This window comes from Sabethes cyaneus, chromosome 2, assembly GCF_943734655.1.
Source record: "Sabethes cyaneus chromosome 2, idSabCyanKW18_F2, whole genome shotgun sequence".
NCBI lineage: Eukaryota > Metazoa > Arthropoda > Insecta > Diptera > Culicidae > Sabethes > Sabethes cyaneus.
The window spans coordinates 167,412,917-167,434,204 of record NC_071354.1 but is presented as its reverse complement, the minus strand read 5'-3'; the positions used below and the strand labels follow the sequence as shown (position 1 = coordinate 167,434,204).

Sequence of the window (21,288 nt, the reverse complement as noted above, 5' to 3'; positions counted from 1 at the left end):
TAAAGGTGTTTTAAAGGTGCAACTTGAGAAAGTCCAGTGTCCAAATTCTAATGTCCGGTGCCCAAATACTCAAGTCCAGTATCCCAATTCAAAAGTCCAATGTCCTTATTCTTAGATACAACGTCCATATTCAACAGTTCAGTATTCAAATTCTAAAATCCTGTGTCCCAATCCTAAATTCAAATGTCCCAATTCTAGATCTAGCGCCGCAATTTTAAAGTCAAAATTCAAAAGTTCAGCGTCCCAAATTTAAAATTCAGCGTCCAATTCTCCAGTGTGCAAGTTATCAAGTTCAGTATTCAAGTGCTACTTACGTCCAGTGTCCAAACTCCCAAATCGTGTCCAAATTTTAAAACCTATTATCGAAAATTCTCATATTTCGAATTTAAAATGTTAAGTCCAGTGTCCAAATTCTAAAATCCAGTGTCCATTTATAAGGCCTAGTATTTAAATTTTATAGTTCAGTTTCCCAATACCAAAGTTCAATGTCCACATCCCAACCATAATAGCACGCTTATTATAAAGTCGCTGAGCTAACTGTTTTATGACTAATTTGAGACATTAACAAATTGGTATAACTAAAGGAATGGTAATTGTGCTACTTGGGAAAGTCCAGTGGCCAAATTCTAATGGCCAGTGTACAAATACTCAAGCCTAATGTCTCAATTCAAAATTCCAATGCCCCAATTCTAAAATACAACGTCCAAACTCAATAGTGTAGTATCCAAATTTTATAATCCAATGTCCAAATTCTGAAGTCCGCTGTCCGAATTCTCAAGTTCAGCGTCTCAATTCTATAGTCCACTGTCTCATTTCAAAAATCCAATGTCCCAATGTTAAAGTTCAGTACCAAAATTCAGCGTCCCAAAATTAAAACTCAGCAGCCAAATTCCAAAGTCCAGTGTCCAAGTTTTTGGGTTCACTATTCAAATGCTAAAATCCAGTGTCTAAAATCTCAACACGTGTCCAAATTCTGAAATGCAGTGTCCAAGTTGGAAATTAAATAAAAAGAAAACTTATCCAATTTAATTCTACTATGTATATTTCATTCTTGACAGATCCGTATTTCGCCTACGACTTGCAGACTTCATCAGTGTCTGTTTTCGAACCACAAAGCACAGCTTGAGAAAACGAAAAAGAAGAAAAAAAACGCGTGAAAAAATAAAATTTTGTCTTCTTTTTCTTTCTTTTTCTGCTGTGTTTTGTTTACAAACCTCAAAAGTTATAAAAGTCTTTGCCAAGCTACTTTCAACAAAACAAAAAAAAAAGTTTGTTCCAATATGTTGTGTAGTTTCTGAGAAAAAGGTACATCAAGTTTGAAAATCGTAGTTCTCCAGGAGCGGTGTTTTATTCCGCCGAAGTAGTTCCTCGCCGCACTGGAATGCTAATGTGTATGATCATTTTTCGGCCACTTCCCGTGGTCGGATCAATACAAATTTAGTATCAAAATAAGCGGAAAAGACTACAGAATCAAAATCTGAAATAAAAAAATAATGATTTTTTCAAAATTTTTAGTCGTTTATGTCCCCTTAAGGCTCAGTGTCCAAATTCCAGAACCCCAATTCTAAAATCCATTTCCTAAATTTTAAAGTCCAGCGTGCGAATTCCAAAGTCCAGTGTCCAAATTCAAAAGTCTAGTAGCTAAATCCTAAAGTTCAATATCCAAAGTCAAAAATCTAGTGTCCAAGTTCTAAAGTCCATTGTCTAAATTCTCTGGCTGAATCCAAGGTCCCAAGTCCAAGGTCCAAGATCCAAGGTTCAAGATCCAAGATCTAAGATTCAAGTTCCAAATCCAAGGCCCAAGAACCAAGCATCATGGTCCACGGTCCAAAGCCCGATGTCTAAATCCAAGGTCCATGATCCATGATCCAAGACCCAAGGTCTAAGGTCCACGGTCCAAGGTCCAAGGTTAAAGATCCTGGGTACAAAGTCCAAGGTCCAAGGTCCAACGTCCAACGTCCAAGGTCTAGAATCTAAGGCATTTGTGCCTATAAAAAGATTCACTTAATATCTGGCGGTGAGTCCAGATATTTTACAACCACGCTCCTTGTGGTCGAATTTGGAATATTTTAGCAGCAGTTTGTCTGACAAAGTCTCCTTGTTCAGTGAAAAGTTTGGTTACATTTGTTTTAGAAAAAGTTGTGACATATCCAATGTAGTTCGGTTCAGACATCAGCTTACCTAATTGTTTACAATTTCGTCCAACTGAAAAATATTGAGCAATTGGTAAGCGGAATCTAAATCAGAGTAACCATATAGAGTCGGGATGCTGCAGCGCCAAAGAGATGGCGGAATAAAATGGCCGCTCAAGTTAACAATGTGTCCGGAAGATGATGGGAAGTATTTGAGGAAATGTATGTTACCAAAACCAAACCGAAATAAATTGCCTGACATTTAAAAAAAACCTCTATTTTGACTAACGGGTGACAACTAAAATTTTGGAATTTTTTTCTCGAGCTGTTAAAAGAAGACAAAGATACATGGAGAAGATCTGATCTACCGAAATTAAAGATACATTTTCCATTGTTGAAAAAAATTAGTGTACATTTTAAAACGGTCCGTAGTCGGCTGTTCGGCGAAGCTTTCGTTTAACGTCGAAACAGGAGCGTTGTACGGCCGTCATGTCAACTTTGCGAATGCATCTCTTGCTTCTACCAATCAACCTTTTGCAATTCGTGGTTCTCCAGTTATTTTTATTCACCAAGGAACTCAAAATTCCGAAGAAATCTTCGATTAGGCGCACTGAGACAGATTTGTCGGGTCGTGGTTTTTGGGTACAAATGGGATCGAAGTACGTCCAGATTTTAACTGAATAGAGCTTTAGAGGTTAGTTAGAGGTTAGAGGTTAGTTGTAGTTCCAAAAGTTTATTAATAAATATGCGATTCCGTAGATTTAATACATTCATTCAAGATTACTTCATTATTTGAAAGGTATATGACCAATCGCATAATTTATTTCTGTTGTAACGTACTACCAAAATGAATGTAGGCCGTGATTCGTAACATGTCTTAATTCAATAATCTGAATCTTTTCTCGATCATAATCAATTCGCATCGGAAATTTGCACAAACGATATTGTTACTATTCCGACCCTCAACGGGTCGCCTGTGTCTTGCTCGGGGGACTGGTTGAGCAACTGCTACAAAAAGCAGATATTTATTAGCCCAGTAAAACGGTATGAGAGTTACAAGCCTAATCCTCAATCTTTCCCAAATTGCTTATACAATCTACCTTCCAAACTTTCGTGACTATGTCGCAGCAGCAGAAGCGTTTTGTTTTTACGTCATCTCGAACAATGTCCCACTAAATTACACTTAACAAACTGAACTCGGTTCGTTTTTTCTTCTTTTTCTTTTCCCATCCACAGGCTGAAATAGCTATAAATGTTCATTTAGATACACTTAAGCGAGTAGAAATTTTTCAAAATACCGAAGCGGGCTTTCTGTGCGAATTGGTGTTAAAGCTAAGACCGGTGCTGTTCTCTCCGGGCGACTTCATCTGTCGGAAAGGTAAGTTCTACGTGATTGCACACGCACACATACACGCTTACACATACCCACAGACGGCGGTCCGGGCCAAATTTCGATTTCGTAAATGACAGCATAATTCCTGGGCTTGCCAAAGGCAATGTATGCATTGGCCGGATGTATGGATTATATTTGGAAGAGAAAAGTTTTTTTTTGTTTTACACCAACTACTGCTCTAATGAACAAGTTTTCGAAATTGATACTTTAGGCCCTGTCACATATAATTTCACTCAAAGTTTATGAAAATCGTCGCCATACACTTCGGCTACGGTGAAAATTTCAATCTCGTTAGAGCAGTTTTTGGATGATTGTTTCAAGGATTCATTTTTCACACACCAGAGTTAATTAAAAAGCGCTTTCGCCTCTCCATGTATTGTTTTTTTTCGTTGCAGGTGAAGTCGGCAAAGAAATGTACATAGTCAATAGAGGTAGACTGCAGGTTGTCGCAGACAACGGAAAAACTGTTATGGCTTCACTGAAAGCCGGCTCCTACTTTGGCGAGATCAGTATCCTCAACATGGGTACGGCAGGTAAAGCGCTCGGTAAATATGATAGCCAAGCAAAATACTGTTGGTATTGACGTGTTGTATCTGTTTTTCTTCGCAACAACTGCAAAAAACCAAAAAAGACATGTGCCAAGCTCGAATCGAATCGAAAAACTAGAAACAATTTGTTCCTCCGCTCGTTAGGAGAGGCAAAAAATTGATAGCCCGCGATCCAAAAACCAGCAACGTTTTAGAACACGTTAGCGGACGTAGCAACACTATTGCCCTTTCCTTTTTTCCGTTCGATACTCCTAGCCCTGAGACAGTACGTTTCAATGCACAAAAACCATCTCTGAATACAAGCGAATCGGTCAGGAGAACATTTCACACGAGGCGGCCATCAGCGTTAAAAAATTGTTCTTTCTGCCTACCAATCTGGAAACTGCACGATCAGAATGCAAATTTGAACCGAAGAATTCCAAAAATGTGTCGCACCCCCGCTCCCTTCAGACGGAACGGAACGGTTGCACAACCAAATCGGAATCTGTGAGTTGCAGGATGAATAAAAATTGGAAAACCTATCCAGCTGCCCTCCACCGTCGCACCACCGCTCACCACCCACCGGTAGAGTTTGCTTCTTTAATTGACTGCTGACGGCCAACAACGTCACGGACCGGACGGAGATGTTTGAAATATTCAATCGTTCTGGTTCTGGCGTTCGATTGATGATACTAACCGTGCCATTTTGTTCTGGTGTCAGGGTACTAACCTCTGCATTGTTTGATAGATGGAAGAAGACTTAATTTTAAATTTGGCTGTAAATTCTGATACATTTCATCTTCAATACAATATGTTATAGTGAGTTGTTGAGAACGTTAATTTTTATCAACATCGTTATGTTTTTAAGGTTGTGATGTAGCAATCTGTCGTGTGTAGCAAAATTGCATAAAATCGCCGCACGCAAAATAAAACAACTGGGGTATATTTGTACTAACGATTATATGGAAGTACTTTTTAAGCTTTAAAAAAATGATACTATGGACAGACTGACCCGGTCGCCATGTAGTGCAGTATCACGGTCGTTATGTAACAATAGCTAAGTTGCCCTTTGAATAATTGAATGCATTTTTTTTAAATTATATTGAATATTAAATCGATTTACGATTTTGAACATTGCCCCAGCGTTGAATGCTTTGTAATGTAAGATTTAAGCGAAATTAAAATTGAAAAGTGGTTTCACTGACAAAGCAAATCCATAACTAGCGGAGACGACCAACCTTGCCAACTCGGAACAATTTACTTTCAATGAATTTCTTTCTATTCACTGCCCTAGAATTTTAGTTACGAACATACATAACTTTCTTTTAGACGTACCTTCTCACTTCTGATTTCATAATTGACTAGTCACCGGTAGATATTGGCATTGCATCCAATCTCTTTATCTGCACCGTGAAATAAACGTACAGGAACGTTTCATGATCGGAATTGCCAACCCAAATTTGGCTACAATCCCGAGACACCACGACGCACACGGGCGACGGAATTGAAAATTTACGACCGTCTAGAATCCTTTCTTTACGGTACTAGCCCGTCCGTCTCGACAGTAGTGGGCCGTCCCGCTTATTTCTAGGCTAAAGCAGTCTAATCGTCCAACCGTGCGGCCTCTTTCGCTTCGGGCCGTCGTCCGTCCGTTTCCGTTTCGTCGTTGTACAGTCAGCACTCTTCCTGCGGATGATGCGCACAAGAAGCGTAACTGGAACGTAATCGTCTCGAAATCCTTTTCGATCGTTTGCATAATCCTATTTCAACTGTCCTATCCGCTTGAGGCTTGCTGTCTCGTAAAGTCTCACTCGATGGAACTTTTACCCGGAGAGCTCTACTTTTTTGTAGTCTATCTGTTCGATCTAGTAGTACTTTTCATCAAACATCATTTCTAGTGTGGATCACCTTGATTTTATTGTGTAGCGCAATAATCCTCTTTCTTGTGTTTATTATTTCTTCTGTTATAACCATTTGAACGTTTCTTTATCGTTTCTCACCAGGAAGCTTATGTGGTTTGATTTCTTTCTATTAGGCAGTATTCTTACCTCCAGCTACGTGTTTCATTATTTAGAAATTTTAGAACAGTCGGAAAACGACAAAACTCTACGAAAAAAGCGCGGAATAAATCTCCAAGGAACGAGCAAAATTTCAATCGTGGAAAAGTATACTCAACCAATCTTAAATAAATCTAATTCTAAAAATGCTTTGCTTGGCTATAATACCTTACCATAACAAAATAAAAAAAAAAACAAAATGATCTTATCCTGTGTTGTTCATATTCTCTCCCTTTTTTTATTGAAATTTTTCTACTGCAAACAAAAATGTAGTTTAATCTATCATACCTGTTAGTCTCGTTTATATCTAAGCATTTGATTTTACTTTACTTCCTCTGCCCAATAATGTAGACAGAGATTTTGTTCTTTTGCCTTGGTATCCGTCGTTGTATTTCACTGTTTTAGTAAGGAATGCATTCAAATTTCCCAGCTACGGCAGTACCATGCCAGTCAGTACCTATGCTTCTTGTAACGACCAGGTAGAAGGATGAGTCGTAGTTGCTATGGCTGTCACCTTTATAGCTTTTCCGCTTGACGTAATTGGAACGATGGTCAGCATCTGAAAGGCCAAATTCCTTTAATCTAGCTTTTCAATCAAGAGTTGTGTGACAGAAGTTTTCTGCGTTGCTGCCCCAGAAACGCTGCTCTGGAAATGTGTTTCGATGGAATACAATTTTGTTTCTATTCTGCTTCAATCAATTAGCAAACTTTTAGGACGTTTTTACTAATCTACTTTAAAAACCTGCCTAACTTGATAACATTGCAAGTTGCAGAATAGAAAAAGACTGTATTATCCAAACTAAATAATCTGTGCATAATAGTTTCAGACACTTTACCGTATTCCACAATTCTATCGCTTTTCTCGTTTTGAAATTATTCATCCATAGAGGTACATGGCTGTTTGTTTAACCGGGCAATATAAATAAGATGGCTAAATGAACTCAAATTAGGATAAATAACTGACAGGTAAACAATTCGACATACATCACCATGGGTGGATAATTCAAGAGCGTAGAAATGAGTGAATTTATACCGTTGCAGGTTGGTGGCAATCCAGACAAAGATAGTAAAAAGTTTAAGTTGTATAATTACTACTACTAACGTTCCTAGTGCCAACCGTCAAGCAGCTTGATCTGAATTGATTATTAATATTTAATTAATTGAACAAAACCGTTTTATTTTGACTCAATCAGACAACTTAAAAGAAATAGATCATGATTTTCAGACATTTGCAAGGTTTATTACATTTTGGCATTGCAAAAATACTAAGCGCCACATTTTTCGTTAAAATCATTGCAATGACCTTATTTAATTTAATTGTTAAGTTTTTTTTGTATAACAAAGCATCGAAAAACTAAACTGATATACGCATTGGAAAAAAAACTCTAAGCGTTATGCTAGTTGAAATTAAATCACAGACAAAAAGACGAGATTCATGCATGAATTCCATGGCCCATGCGAAAACTACTAATTTTTTTAATTATGTATGTTTCGTAACACGGCCGTATGGCTGCGCTTGAATACTTCAGCTTTGAGCTCCAAAATATTGCTTTATAACATGCAACACCCTCCATTGTGCTTGTATGCAAGCAAAATACGTTTGGTGAATTTTTTGAAAGAATTTTCTACTAACGGGGGCAACTAAAATTTTGTAATTTTTTTCTCAAGCTGTCAAAAAAAAACAGAGATACATGAAGAAGATCTGATGCTCCGAAATTAAAGATAAATTATCTATTGTTGAACAAAAATTGAAAACGGTCCGTATTCGGCTGTTCGGCGAAGCTTTCGTTTGACGTCGAAACAGGAGCGTTGTACAGCCGTCATGTCAACTTTGCGAATGCATCTCTTGATTCCACCAATCAACTGTTTGCAATTCGTGGATCTCCAGTTATTTCCAGTTATTTGGGAACTCAAAATCCCGAAAAAATCCTCGATTAGGCGCACTGAGACAGGTTTTTTGGGTCGTGGTTTTGGGTACAAATGAGATCGAATGGGTATTCATGAACGATTGTGTTTTTTGGCGTAATGCGATGATGCTCTATCCGGCCAAAACACGTATTGTCCATCTGCATGATGTTTTTGTAGAAACGGGATCAAAATTTTCTTCAAACATTCGTCTGGTGCATCTTAATTGATAGTCAAACCAGAGGGCTTGTTGTTGAAGAAACGATAAAGAGAACGATGCCCTTCTGCGTCCATAATTTAGGCTGGTCTTCCACTACCTTGTTTGCGAATAGTTGTTGAGCATCTTAGGATATGGTAAACAGTCGAAGTCGCAGCATATTTGCTTTTTGAATGTTGTACCGTATACTTTTTGCCGAGATTTATTTCGCAGTTCGTAGAATTGTACAACGCGCTCCCGAAATGCTTCTTATTTCGACGCCATTCAATTAGTCGTAATTGGAATTTCGAGTTTCAAAAACAGTTTTTATGTTCAAAATAATAATTTTGTGCTCATGAAAGTTATTCATAACAATTATTTATTCATTGTGCATAAAAACTACTTTGGAACTCCAAAATATTTTTGACGAGTATTTGAACCTTAACGCTGTATACTGTCAACCGGAGCTGTAGTGGTGTGATCTGGCACCCTTGACGAGGACTCGGTTTAGCGCTCCCTCTCTTTTCTTAATTCAGTTTCCTTTCCAAGTTTATCATTCGAATAATTAAACTTGTTTATGAGCGGATCCCCATCCACCATACGAAGATTAACGCTTAAAAAATTGCACAAATAAAAAATTACGTAACTATAACTCGCACAAAAACTGGATTAACTGGATCGATCCTCTTGAATTTGTAGCAACTTTTGTGAGATTTAAGAAAATTGGCCGATTGCTGCCCATCATGATCGTCCAACGTATCTCCGAGGTGCTTTTACGAAGCTAGTTTAGGAAATTTCGAGTTTTATCGAAGTGCTGGAACCGGTGCCCAAAATAACATGGCCGGCAACACTCCTAGCCTGTGTCCGTCTCGCCCTGAATCATCTAATGTTACAATTGATAGTTTCTGGTGGTCTTGTTATTGACTAATGTTTTATGAAGGAGTCTAAAATTTCTCGAGTTCGATTAGTTTTTGAGTTACGGAAAAATTTCTGTTTTATTTGTATGGGAGTCCTTATCCCCCTACCACAGGGGTGAGGCATCTCAAACCATCATAAAAAAAATCCTGCCTCCAAAACCCTCCACATGCCAAATTTGGTGCCATTTGCTTGATTACTTCTCTAGTTATGAGGATATTTGTATTTCATTTGTATAGGAGCCCCCCCACCACTATTGAAGGGTGGAGGGGTAATAATTCCCTTCCTAAAGAGAGGAAGGGTCTCAATTCACCATAGAAAAAAAATTGCATGCAACATCACTCACATGCTAAATTTGGTTCCATTTGATTGATTAGTTCTCGAGTTATGACGAAATTTGTATTTCATTTGTATAGGAGCTCCCCCTCCTAAAGTGGGGAGGGGTCCTAATTCACCATAGAAAAATATCTTGCCTCAAAAAACCTTTACATGCCAAATTTGGTTCCATTTGTTTGATTAGTTCTCGAGTTATGAAGAAATTTGTACTTCATTTGTATGGAAGCCCCCCCCCCCCCTCTTAAAGGGGAGAGGAGTCATAATTCCCCTTCTAAAGTGGGGAGGGGTCCTAATTCACCATAGAAAAATATCTTGCCTCAAAAAACCTTTACATGCCAAATTTGGTTCCATTTGTTTGATTAGCTCTCGAGTTATGCAGAAATTTGTGTTTCATTTGTATGGGAGCCCCCCCCCCCCTCTTAGTGGGGGGAGGGGTCTCTAACCATCATAAGAACCTTCCCTGGCCCCAAAAGCCCTATATGCAAATTTTCACGCCGATCGGTTCTGTAGTTTTCGATTCTATAAGGAACATGCAGGCAAATCCATTTTTATAGGCATAGATTTGTATGGGAGCTCCCGCTCTTAGTGGGGGGAGGGGTCTTTTGCCATCGAGAGAACATTCCCTGGCCCCAAAAACCCTTAGAATAATTTGGGGGAATTTGGACACCCTAAGCAAATCACCTTTTATCCCAAAATCTATACATCAAAATTCAAAATAGTTGAATCGTATACTGAGATTTACTTGTTTTCTGTTTACCAGCGGAGTTTTACAATTGTATCTAGCTTAGTTTTGCTAAAATATGTTAAAATAAAAATAATGATTTTTTGGCATCAAAATTTTGACCGAACTCGTGACTTTAGTCATGACCTTGAAATGCGGTCAGGCATATATAAATATTTTTTTTGAAACGATGATTCTACAATTGATGAAGGGACGGTAAGGGAAAGTAATGAAGAAGCATCTTTTCGAGAATGAGGGGACTAACACGCTTTCGGACGAACAGCGTCACACGCAGTACCTTGCAAGTCGTAAGGGCCTGCATAGTGTCGTCTTCCTGAAAGTAAAAAGACGTTAGATTAAAACTTCTCGGTCGGTGGTTTCTACAATAGGTGGAGGAAGAGGCACAATTTGTGTGTCTAAAAATAGACCAACCCATGTCGCGCTATGGTTAATAAAGGGGGTTGTGCAGACTTCTTTTGTCCAGCGCCTCTGTGGTTCAAAGGTACACGGGTACCAGTGAGCGACACGCCCTGGCAGGTGTTGTGGGTTCAAATCCGGTTATAATCTCTGATTACAGCTTGGTACGACCCATGCACCTTCCAGCATTGGACAAAAGATAGGAGTCACAACGACAACTTGTTAAGCATAGCTACCAATTACCCCCCCCCCCCCCCTTCCTTTCCACCCTTCCCCTTGATTCCCGAAAAAATCCTTCTTCATTACTTTCCCTTACCGTCCCTTCATCAATTGTAGAATCATCGTTTCAAAAAAAAATATCAAAGTTTTGTTTTGGGTAATATGGACACCCACTGGGGTGAAATGGACAATGTGTAACAAACTGTTGTTTTTAACGAAATAACATATTGTGGCTCATAGCAGATAACTTAGGAACACATATTAACTAGTAAATGTGTTTCGAGCTCAACTCCGTCTATCTGAGTGGAAGAGCCAGTTCATAAATTATACCAATATCACTTTAGTTTTTTCGCAAGCAAACACAACCATTTTTTGATGAATCTTGATCTTATTTAAGGTCTTATTGCACATTTGTTACATGCAGGTGCTCCTGCATTAGTTCCTGGGGGCTCAAAGAAAGTGGACATATCGATTGGGATAAAATACTTACGATACTTACATTCATTTTGGATGTGACATTGAATTTTGTGCAACCATAGGCATTCAGGGATTAGCCCCGAGTGCCTCAAAAATCACATATTTTAATATTAATCTGAGTATGAGGGGAAATGACCAGAGCAAAATATTACATTTTGTTTGTTCTCAAACACATCGTATCCCGATTATTAAAAGCCATCACTTTTGTGTCGAATGTTCCCTTTGGCGATCATACGTTATTAGCGGGATTGCAAATACTCTCAAAGCTATATTCCCAAAAATCCATTCATGATTGCCTATGATGGTCTTATCGGTGGATTCTTGTTTTAACATTACATGCACATCTTTTTTGTACTTTTACGGTATCTAGAATCAATTACAGCACTCGTTCGCTAATTGCACGAATGAGGCGATGCGATTAGCGAATTTCGTTTTTTAATTGCACGATAGTTGCCAATATTTATTGTAAAACGTGATGCGTTATCACTGTAAAGAACTCTTCACATGCATTCACACGTACGCTAAATTTTGGGAAGAACATCTAAATTTTTACAAACGAACTAAAAGCTTAATGAATATGTGTTCAATTAGTGAAAGTTTAGCCAAATTTGCAAGAATTTATTTGTAATGTATCTACGTAATGCAGAGATAGAGAGTTTGCATTCGGCAACGCTGCATTTTTGTTTATAGCAACCACCTGGAAACCCACGTGTAGTTTGACAGATAACTGTTTTTTAGTTGCACGATCGTGCAACTAGCGAACGTGCAATTAAAAGACGGTGCAGTTAGAGGACGTGCAATTAGCGCACGAGTGCTGTAGTCCGAAGAAATGGTTCAAAATCAACTTGACAATTTCACCCCAAAAAAACTGTCCATTTCACCCCACAAAGCATACAACAATATGAGATCAAAAAATTGGATTTATTTTTATACAATTTAGCTATAATTTTCTATCAAACAGTTTCTTTTATGTAGCCAACCAGAACTGCACTGCATAATGACCTGAAAAGCTTGTTAAATCACTGGAAAAACCTTAAAACCTAAAGCATAAAAATTACATCTGGTGTCGTTTTAGGCAGTTGTTTTGTTTACGTTTACATTTGGCAACACCCGTCAAAATTAAGCCCAGTTTTTTTATGTCAATAATGGTGTAAGAAGATAAGGAAGAAGTTGAGAATAATGTGAAAGCAGAGAAACTGCTACTTTCCGAGATAAAGCACCTGCCCATTTTACCCCAAGTGTCCAAATCACCCCAAACGACCCTCCATGCAGGAACATAGGGACAGACAGACAGACAGAAATCCATTTTTATAGGTATAGATTAGCGAATCGGTCGGCAGAGAGAGACTTTTTCCGACGTAAACACACGATCGCACACGACACCACACGAAAGCATAGGCAGCAAAAGGGAGCGCGTGTTCTGCTCATATAGCTGTTATTTCTTTCTATGCGGATACCTTACAAAAGAAAGACAAAAACGAAAGAAGAATCTTCTACCAGGGGTGACATTGCGATTCTCGTTTCGAGTGATTTTGGTTCGTTTCGCCCATTCGTTTAACGTGGTCGAACCGAACCAAAATCACTCGTAACGAGAATCATAATGTCACCCCAGTTTTTGATGATCGCGTTGTTCGAAGTTACACTTCTGTGCTGGTAGTGCTGTGATAATAGCATAGCGTAGCGATCCAAATAAACTTCGTAGAGTTTTTTAAATGCGGAATGCACTGTGGCTCAGTTTTTATACATGCCTGATTTTTTAAAGGCCCATTTTCGTCGAGCCCTCGTATGCTATTTTGCTTATATCTGCAGAAATATCAGAAAAAATCTATTTCTTTATTTTTAAAGGAAATTAACCAAGGCATTCAAAAAAAAAAAAAAAAAATATTTTTAGCGACAGTGCTGCCAAATATTTTTTAATTCGATTTGAAAACTAAACTTGTATTTTTCTCTTAATGAATAAAATTTGGTCTTAAAAACTTTACCCTCATCGTGTTACTCAAATTCTTTACATAAGAATAAATCACATCTACTGAAAATTAAACGTAACTTATAACTGATCAATTCTGTTGGTGAATTCTCAAGTAACAATTTGAGTTTAACTCTCTGGTGCCCAAAGTTTTTTTCGGCCTGAAAAATTTTTGATAGCTTTCTTTTGTGTTCCGTTATCCGGATTAGCGGATAAAAAGCCCCAATTTTGAAAAATATGACTCATTTACTCAAATAAAGAGAGGCCGATAAGCGCAATGTTGAAAACTATCCAGAGATTACCTCATTGTGCTCCAGCTCTAAAGTGCTCGAAATAATCGTGAACGACGCTTTGTTCGCAATCTGTCAACATTACATTTCTGGTTTGTAAATGGATTTTTTCAAAACGTTCAGTCTCTACGAATCTCATTGATCTGGTCTCGCTCTGCCTGCGCAACATGAATGGAGGAGTGCAACTTGACGCAATGTACATGGACCTGAAAGCAGCGTTTGACAGGGTAGATCACGGTATCCTCCTTGCAAGACTTGAGAAGCTGGGAGTTTCCGCAGCGCTCTACAAGTGGTTATACTATCGTACCTAATACACTGTCCTAGGCTGAGTGTGAAGATTGGGTTCGAGTTTTCCGACTCGTTCCGCAACATCTCTGGCGTACCACAGGGGAGCAATCATGGACCACTGCTCTTTTCTTTTTTTATAAATGAGCTATCAGCTCTCCTGCCACCTGGCTGTCGGTCATTTTATGCTCACGTTGTATAAATCTTCAAGGTAAAAAAATGGATTCCGACTGCATTGAACTGCAACGCCTAGTGGACAGATTTGAAGATTGCTGCTCGAGTAACATGCTTGTCGTCACCATCTTCTTTTACAGTAAAAACAAACCTATAGCTTTCATATTCGATTTCATATTTCATATGCATGAGTAACGTACTAACTTTCCGTATACACTATAACGACATCATCGCCAGAGCCAATGAGCATCTTGGATTTATTTTTGAAGTCCCGTGACCCGTTTTCGATCATTGTACTATTCACTTGTAATGTCTATTTTTGAGATCGGATCTGCGATCTGGAGTCCTTATCAATAAATTTGGATCGCAGTCTTCCATGGCGTGATCCCAGAAACCTGCCACCGTATGAGAAACGTTGCCGTTGCTTAATTCGGAGACTCTGGAAAGAAGACGTGCCAACGCTCAAGCCGTGTTCCTAGCTAGAATGATTTTAGGAGATATTGACTGCCCTGCTATTTGAAGTCAACTGCACATGCATGCTTCCGAACGACACCTCAGAACTAGAATTTTCTGTACCTGGAAGGACGGAATGCAAACTATAGATCACACGACTCTATCCGATTTGTGGCAATGCGTTTCAACGAAGTTTATGATTGGTTCGATTTCAACTTAACGGTTAATAACTTTCAACGACGACTCCCTCGTAGATGATATATTATATTTGTGTCGTATGTGTATTGTATTTTACTTTATAACATGAAGACCACTAAGGGTCCGATGATTTTTTTTACAAATAAGGCCATTACAAATATTTTGTAAAGTTTTTGTCCTTCCGGTGTTGGGCAACTGAAGAGGGAGGGGAGCGAAAAAAAAATAAAGAGATTTTGTTATACGACCAAAAAAAGTGAGTTTTTACTTAAAGTTTACTTAAAGTTTAAATGTGAAAACCAAATCTATTCTTGCTTTTTAGATTAACGTTAGTATTTTCCTTGTAAAAATCTACGAAAAGAAAGACAAAAATGAAAGATTTTTTTTTTGCCGGTTTACAGAAATTCCATTGTTCGAATTTCAATTTCTGTTTCGTGTTCGAAGTGTGAAATCCGCCACAGCTCATTTCGCTAAATTAAATCGTACTCCACCTTAAAGTCTTTAAACAAATCGTGAGTCTGCAAGTTGAATTGCCAGAATTTATCGAAGATTTGTCGCAAGGGGAACATTTCATCCGTCGGTCGTGGAGAGTCTCGTGGAGGCTGGTATTCACCAACAAAAATTTTCTGCAACGACCTCAGTCTATGAAACTGGTTGCGGAAGAGAATTTTGAATGCAGTATTGAGAATGATGCAATGATTCCAACCGATTCGTTGGTTCGTTCTTCCTCAGTCCGTAGCTTTAATATAGCCTGATTCTGATGGATGGCATAATACAGTCGTTCACTCCCGGCTTCTGGGATGAATATTATATTTTAGCAAGAATCTGCTCTTATGAGTAAAAACAATAATAATTCTCAGACTTTCAAGGTAGCAAAGAGCTTTGTTTCATTGGCTGATCATCCTGCAAAAATCCTTTCAATTTATTATCATATATATTATGTGAACACAAGCATAGATTGAAACAAAGTTACATAGCCCGCACAAAAAGTGATTTTAAATTCCTTCACTACAATGTAGGTATCATATTATTCGGTTCGTTTATTTGAAAATTAATTGGTTTTCGAATCTGTGCGGCGGAAAATTCATCTTCCATCGTCGGAGATCGTTGAAATATTATGCCCATTTTTTGCTTCTCATCGACACCGGTGCCAGTTCGTTTAGCACGTGTGGTTCCTGCTTTTTTAAGGGCACCTTGGTGAAGCTCTCCACTCACTGCTGCTGCACTACTGCTGCGGTCTGTCTTCCATTACATCGTTTGAGTTGGTTATTTGCCCAGCAGCAGTGGTCATCATGCCGAGCCTGAGCTTGGAAGGGAGATTTACCTTTACGCAGCGACTGTTTGTCCGCATCCGATTCCGAATCAGCACACAATGCGCCACGCCACAGTCAGTCAGTGTACACAAAACGGCATCCTACGGGAGAAGCGAGCGGGAACGTGGACAAGGACTGAACAAAACCAACTCTCCAATTACTTTTTCGCACCGTTGTTACTCGGCACGGACTCCAATGCTGCCAAACCACCTTCGCTGGTTTCTGGGATTGCTAGGGCTAAGGTGTTGAGTAAAGAGTGTTTTCGTGCTTTACTTCCGCAAACCAGATTTGAAGTCCACACAGGTTGAACTGCAGCATGACAGTAACTGTAGCCACTGGATAGTAAAATTTAAGGGGAGGGTGGGAGTAATTTTGCGGTTCAGCGCAATTTGCGGCAATGAAATATTCAACTTAATTTCGAACGAATCCTTTGGAGTTGTTTTTTTTCCTGCGAACTTGGAATGCAAGTAATGGAACTATTTTGGTTGAGTTCAGTGCTGTTTGTAGGGTTTACTATGGTGAGGTAATTTCGATTTTCGTAAATACTAAAATTATTCCTTTATTTGAGATTTGCAAGACTTTCAATAGAGTTCCCCACGAAAAAATGATACTAGTAAGAATTGTAAAAAATATAGAATTATTTTTATGTTCTAATACAAAGGCAATTGAAATGATTAAGATATAATCCATAACAACCTTCAGTGCAGTGAACCTTGGAACACCACTGTTTCCGGACAGTATGGTACTGTGCAGGGGAATTTGTTGCTTGTGCATGCTGGTTGGTAGGTTGGTACCGACAACGTTAAACTCTCGCGCGCTAACAATGTAACCGGTGCCGATAGGACACGTATGCTGCTTCGACCTAGGCTGTGTACGTACAACATCCGAATCGACAGATGCCACTTCAGTGTCCAGCTAACCACCCTGTACCAGCTGCTGGAAGACACAATTACGCTACAGTTGGCCGTGATTCGTTTCACAGACAACGAGAACGAGCGGCCAGCAGATAGTGAATTGTTCCAAAGGGAAACCAGCAGCAGAGCAGCAACGGTCGTGTGTCGTCTATTTCGCTTCAGGGATGAATTTGGGTAGAAATTGCGATAGAGACATTCTAAAATCGTTACAACCAATGATGCTTGCCAAACCGCAGGCATATAATTTGGCTCGAAGGATGAATTTTATGGACTCTTCCATTCGGCCCTAACTTTTTATCTTGTAGTCTTACATCTCGTGCTACCTGAACGGCAGCTGTTGCATTTTTTGTTTTGAATAATAAAATTTATTAGTACAATGTCTACAGACTTTCATCCTGGCATGGATTCAAGAATGAAAATTTGTTGGCAAATAACAATGAATAATTAATGGCAGCCAGCGAATAAATTGCAATTACAGGCACACGTGCAATGTTACGTAAACAATAAAGCGCTACCCGGAAAAATATTGCCACATGTTGTATTAAACTAAAGCAACGAGCTTTTTCCAGTAGCTTGAAGAAATTTTCACTACTCCAATGGTTGGAATGAGTTTGCAAATAGCGGAGAAGAAAATGTCTGCTACTGAAAAATCAAGAAACGTGGGCTTGGGCTTGGATATTACAAGTTAGACAACATTACTGACGGATATGTGAGTCATTAAAGAACATTTAATTGAAGGTTTTTACGGAGAACTTAACACGAAAAGATTCATTTAAACATGTGCAATACGCTGACAGTAGAATATTGGCATATTTCTAAGTGCAGGATTGTGTTAAAGTTGAGCGAAACATATTGGCAGTCGTTGTAATATCAAATGCGAGATTGACACAAATAATTTTTTTGCTCTGCGCTATTCTACAACTTGTGTCATATCGATAATATATGGATTCAATCTATCATATCCAGTGCCGCGTTCGAGGCAAGTCAAAGTAGGTAGTCAGTGACAAATTTGTAGGCCATCAATTTTACGTTTTATTTGCACTTGTAAAACCAAGGCTATTTAATTTTAATGTACAATATTTGAGCGTGAAGCGTGGGTTTATTACCAAACTCCTCCAATACATGTACCTACTACATGTCGAATTTTTCATTATGTCGATGAAACCTTTTAACAGAGAAAGGAAACTCTCGTAGTTGTGTACCGGTCAGCTAAATTTTCTGCAGTTCTTTTCATAAGGCGGTGGATAGGAAGGCGGTTGAAAAATAGCGCTAGGTGCAATGTACCTCTTTATTCGACGGGTTACTCTACTGTAGCAGAACGATTGATGTTAGTAATTAGTTGGTCCTCTAGCACACGAACTTCTAATGAAGTTTTTTAGATTTCTATTTTAAAGCTCTTCCTCGGTTTCGAATTTGCTAGCTTTAGTCCGTCAATGCTGTTAAATTCTCCACTAGAATACTTCAATTTTCCGAGAGTTAAATTAGGCTTTTATATCCGAACTAATGTGAGTATAATATTGCGTTCTCTTACTGGAACACGAGACCCGATTATTTCGAAAAGAGTACTTTAACTCCATACCAAAATGCCGCTAAACTAGGTTTAATCTTTTGCTCTCAAAAGAAAGATAGTTTTACAAGAATTCTATTTATGTGATGCTTGTTCACGGCACGCATCTATTTTAAGCAGTTCTTGCCAAAAGAAGAGCATTTTATCCCAATTTTCTCGAGATAAAGAGATGTAAACGTCTATATCTCCGGATTCCGCTATGATAAAATTGATATTTTTCCGCCGTAGCTTACTTACTAACTTACTACACCAGCCGAGAACCGGGGTGGCTCTTGTTATATCAAGAATTACTCTCCATTGTACTCGATCCTGGGTTACTCGTCGCAATTCGTTGCGTGTCTCGACACACGCAAGTCGGCTTCAACTTAGTCTAGCCATCTAGCTCATTGGGCTCCTCTATTCCTAGTGTCGGTGGGGTTCTTGAAGAGAACGGATTTCACTGCACAGTCGTCCGGCATCCTTGCGACGTGGCCGGCCTACCGTGGTCTCCCAACTTTTGCCATGTGTACGATGGGAATCTCTCCAAGCAGGCCCTGTAGCTCCGCTTTCCGTTTGTATTCCGCTAAAAATGGTCCGCAACATCTTTCGTTACAATACGGTAAGTGCATGTATGTCTTCCGTAAGCCAAAGTTACTGTCGAGAGTCCGTAGAGTCAGTCTTGTGCGGATCCTTAGTTGAAGCGTCGTGCGGAGGAAGAAGTAGGCACGATTTCCAGCTTGAATGCGTCGTTGAATCTCCTCGTAATGGTCGGCGGTGACCACCGATTCCAAATATACGAATTCATCAACCACTTCCAGTTCATCGCCGTTAAAGGGACATGAACGACTAAACATTTCCATAATCCTCAATCGTTATCCTGTTTCTGTTGACAGTTCCATCTTTTTCACCATTCAACAATGCATCGAAATATTGTTTCCAACGCCTAGCCACCTCCGATCTTTCGGTAATCAGGTTCCCCTCCTTGTCGTTGCACATAACAGGAAGGTCCGGTTGCTGATTCCGCTGATCGTATTAAAGAAGCTTCTTGTATCGTGCCTCTCGAAGCAATTCTCCGCCTCCGCAAGAACGCGATCCCAGTGCTGACGTTTCTTACGACGGTGAAGTCTCTTTTCGGCAGCTCTAGCATCTCGGTATCTCTCTCTGCTCTGGCGTGTCACAGTTGCAGCCAAAATGTGACTTCTGGCTCGATTCTTCTCATCAGTCACTCGCTGGCACTCTGCGTCAAACCGCTCACTGGAAGTGCTTGCAGCAGTAGTACCCAACACTTCCCGCGCTGTAGTACTGATCGCGTCGTGGATGTGTCTCCACTGTTCGTTCAGGTTCTCTCCGAGAGGTTCACCATCTTCCGAGAGTACTCTGCAGCAACTCCCTCCGCTGATAACCTCCGAATGTTCAGTCGTGTCTTCCTCGTTGGCTTCGATTTGAATACATTGGACAACCGGGCGCAGATCTTGCTGACTACGAGATAGTGGTCCGAGTCAACGTTTGGTCCCCGGAAGGATCGCACGTCTGCGACATCAGAAAAGTGCCGGTCATGAAACAGAACGTGGTCGATCTGAGAGCAGGCCTCTCCATTAGGGTGTTTCCAGGTATGCTTCCGAATGTTCCATCGTGCAAAATGGGTACTACAGTTAACCATTCCTCTGGCTGCAGCGAAGTTGATTAGCCTCAGGCCATTGTCGTTTGTGGTAGGATGGAGGCTTTCTCTACCAATAACGGGGCGAAAGAACTCTTCACGTCCGACCTGTGCATTTGTATCCCCGATGACTTTATGTCATGTCTTGGGCACTCTCCATATGTTCTGTCGAGAAAATCATAGAACGCCTCTTTTAGGTCTTCGGGCTTGTCGTTCGTAGGTGCGTACGCATTTATCAGACTGTAGTTAAAGAATTTGCCCTTAATTCTCAACACGCATAGACAGTCATTGATGGGCCTCCACCTAATGACACGCTTCATTTGTTTTCCATGTAATACGAATCCGACTTCATGTTCTGCTCTATCGCCGCCACTGTAGTAGATGTAGTACTTGAATGTCGTGCACGCAATAGGATCTACTGCGCGGAATTCGCGTTCTCCCGTCTTCAGTCACCGCACTTCCTGGATGGTTGCATCCTTGACCTTCATCTTCTGCAGCTCTCTTGCCAGGATACCCGCGCATGCCGGTTCAAGTAGAGTCCTGACATTCCAAGTACCAAGTTTCCAATAATCGTTGTCCTTTTTCTTTTGCCTGGGTCCATGCCGATTATCCGATTGTAGTTCCTTTCCTGAATTTCTCCTAGCAAAAGTTGTTTAAGCATACTGCCTTACTGGGGCTGCGATGCCTAGTCTCGCGGACAGGCCGCCCCTAACCTGGGACACAGCCGCATACCTGGTACGGAGACGGCGATTCACCGTGCAGTGGAATCGCCGTCGCGAGCCACCCCTAACCTGGAGTCAGACGCTCACGGCTGGAACGGCTGTTCCTTTTGCCAACACACTCAGCAGATGCATGAGTGACTCCTTCCCTGTCGGTATACGACCTTAGCTTCCACCGGGGTTGGTTACCCGATCTCCACCAAGGTTGCTCGTATTCCGACTGGTATCACGAGGAGTTCCTGGATAAGAGGCTAATGACCACTGCGGGGTCTATTTTATAACTGCAGGTACGCGAGGTACCGATGTTACGCATTACCCAGCCATTTACCAGCCTTAAAAAAGCGTTAAAAGCGTTTTATGAATATCAAAATATACTGAGATAGGGTAACGGAACCAGTTTTTGCCAGGGCACCAGTTTTCGCCACTCTAGGGGTTCACAAGTGTTTTGCCATTGAAATGCCATAATTAGCATACCATATTC

The 21,288-nt window shown here is 40.0% G+C and overlaps 1 protein-coding gene across 1 annotated transcript in view; it reads left to right on the top strand.

Annotated features, from left to right (window-relative positions):
• LOC128737555 (cyclic nucleotide-gated cation channel alpha-3) overlaps nucleotides 1-21,288 on the top strand; it is a 167,079-nt gene that overhangs the window by 125,213 nt on the left and 20,578 nt on the right. The window contains exons 7-8 of the mRNA XM_053832224.1: nucleotides 3,369-3,510; nucleotides 3,921-4,070. Coding sequence (XP_053688199.1) covers nucleotides 3,369-3,510; nucleotides 3,921-4,070 — 292 coding nt within the window. The remainder of the gene's footprint in view (nucleotides 1-3,368; nucleotides 3,511-3,920; nucleotides 4,071-21,288) is intronic.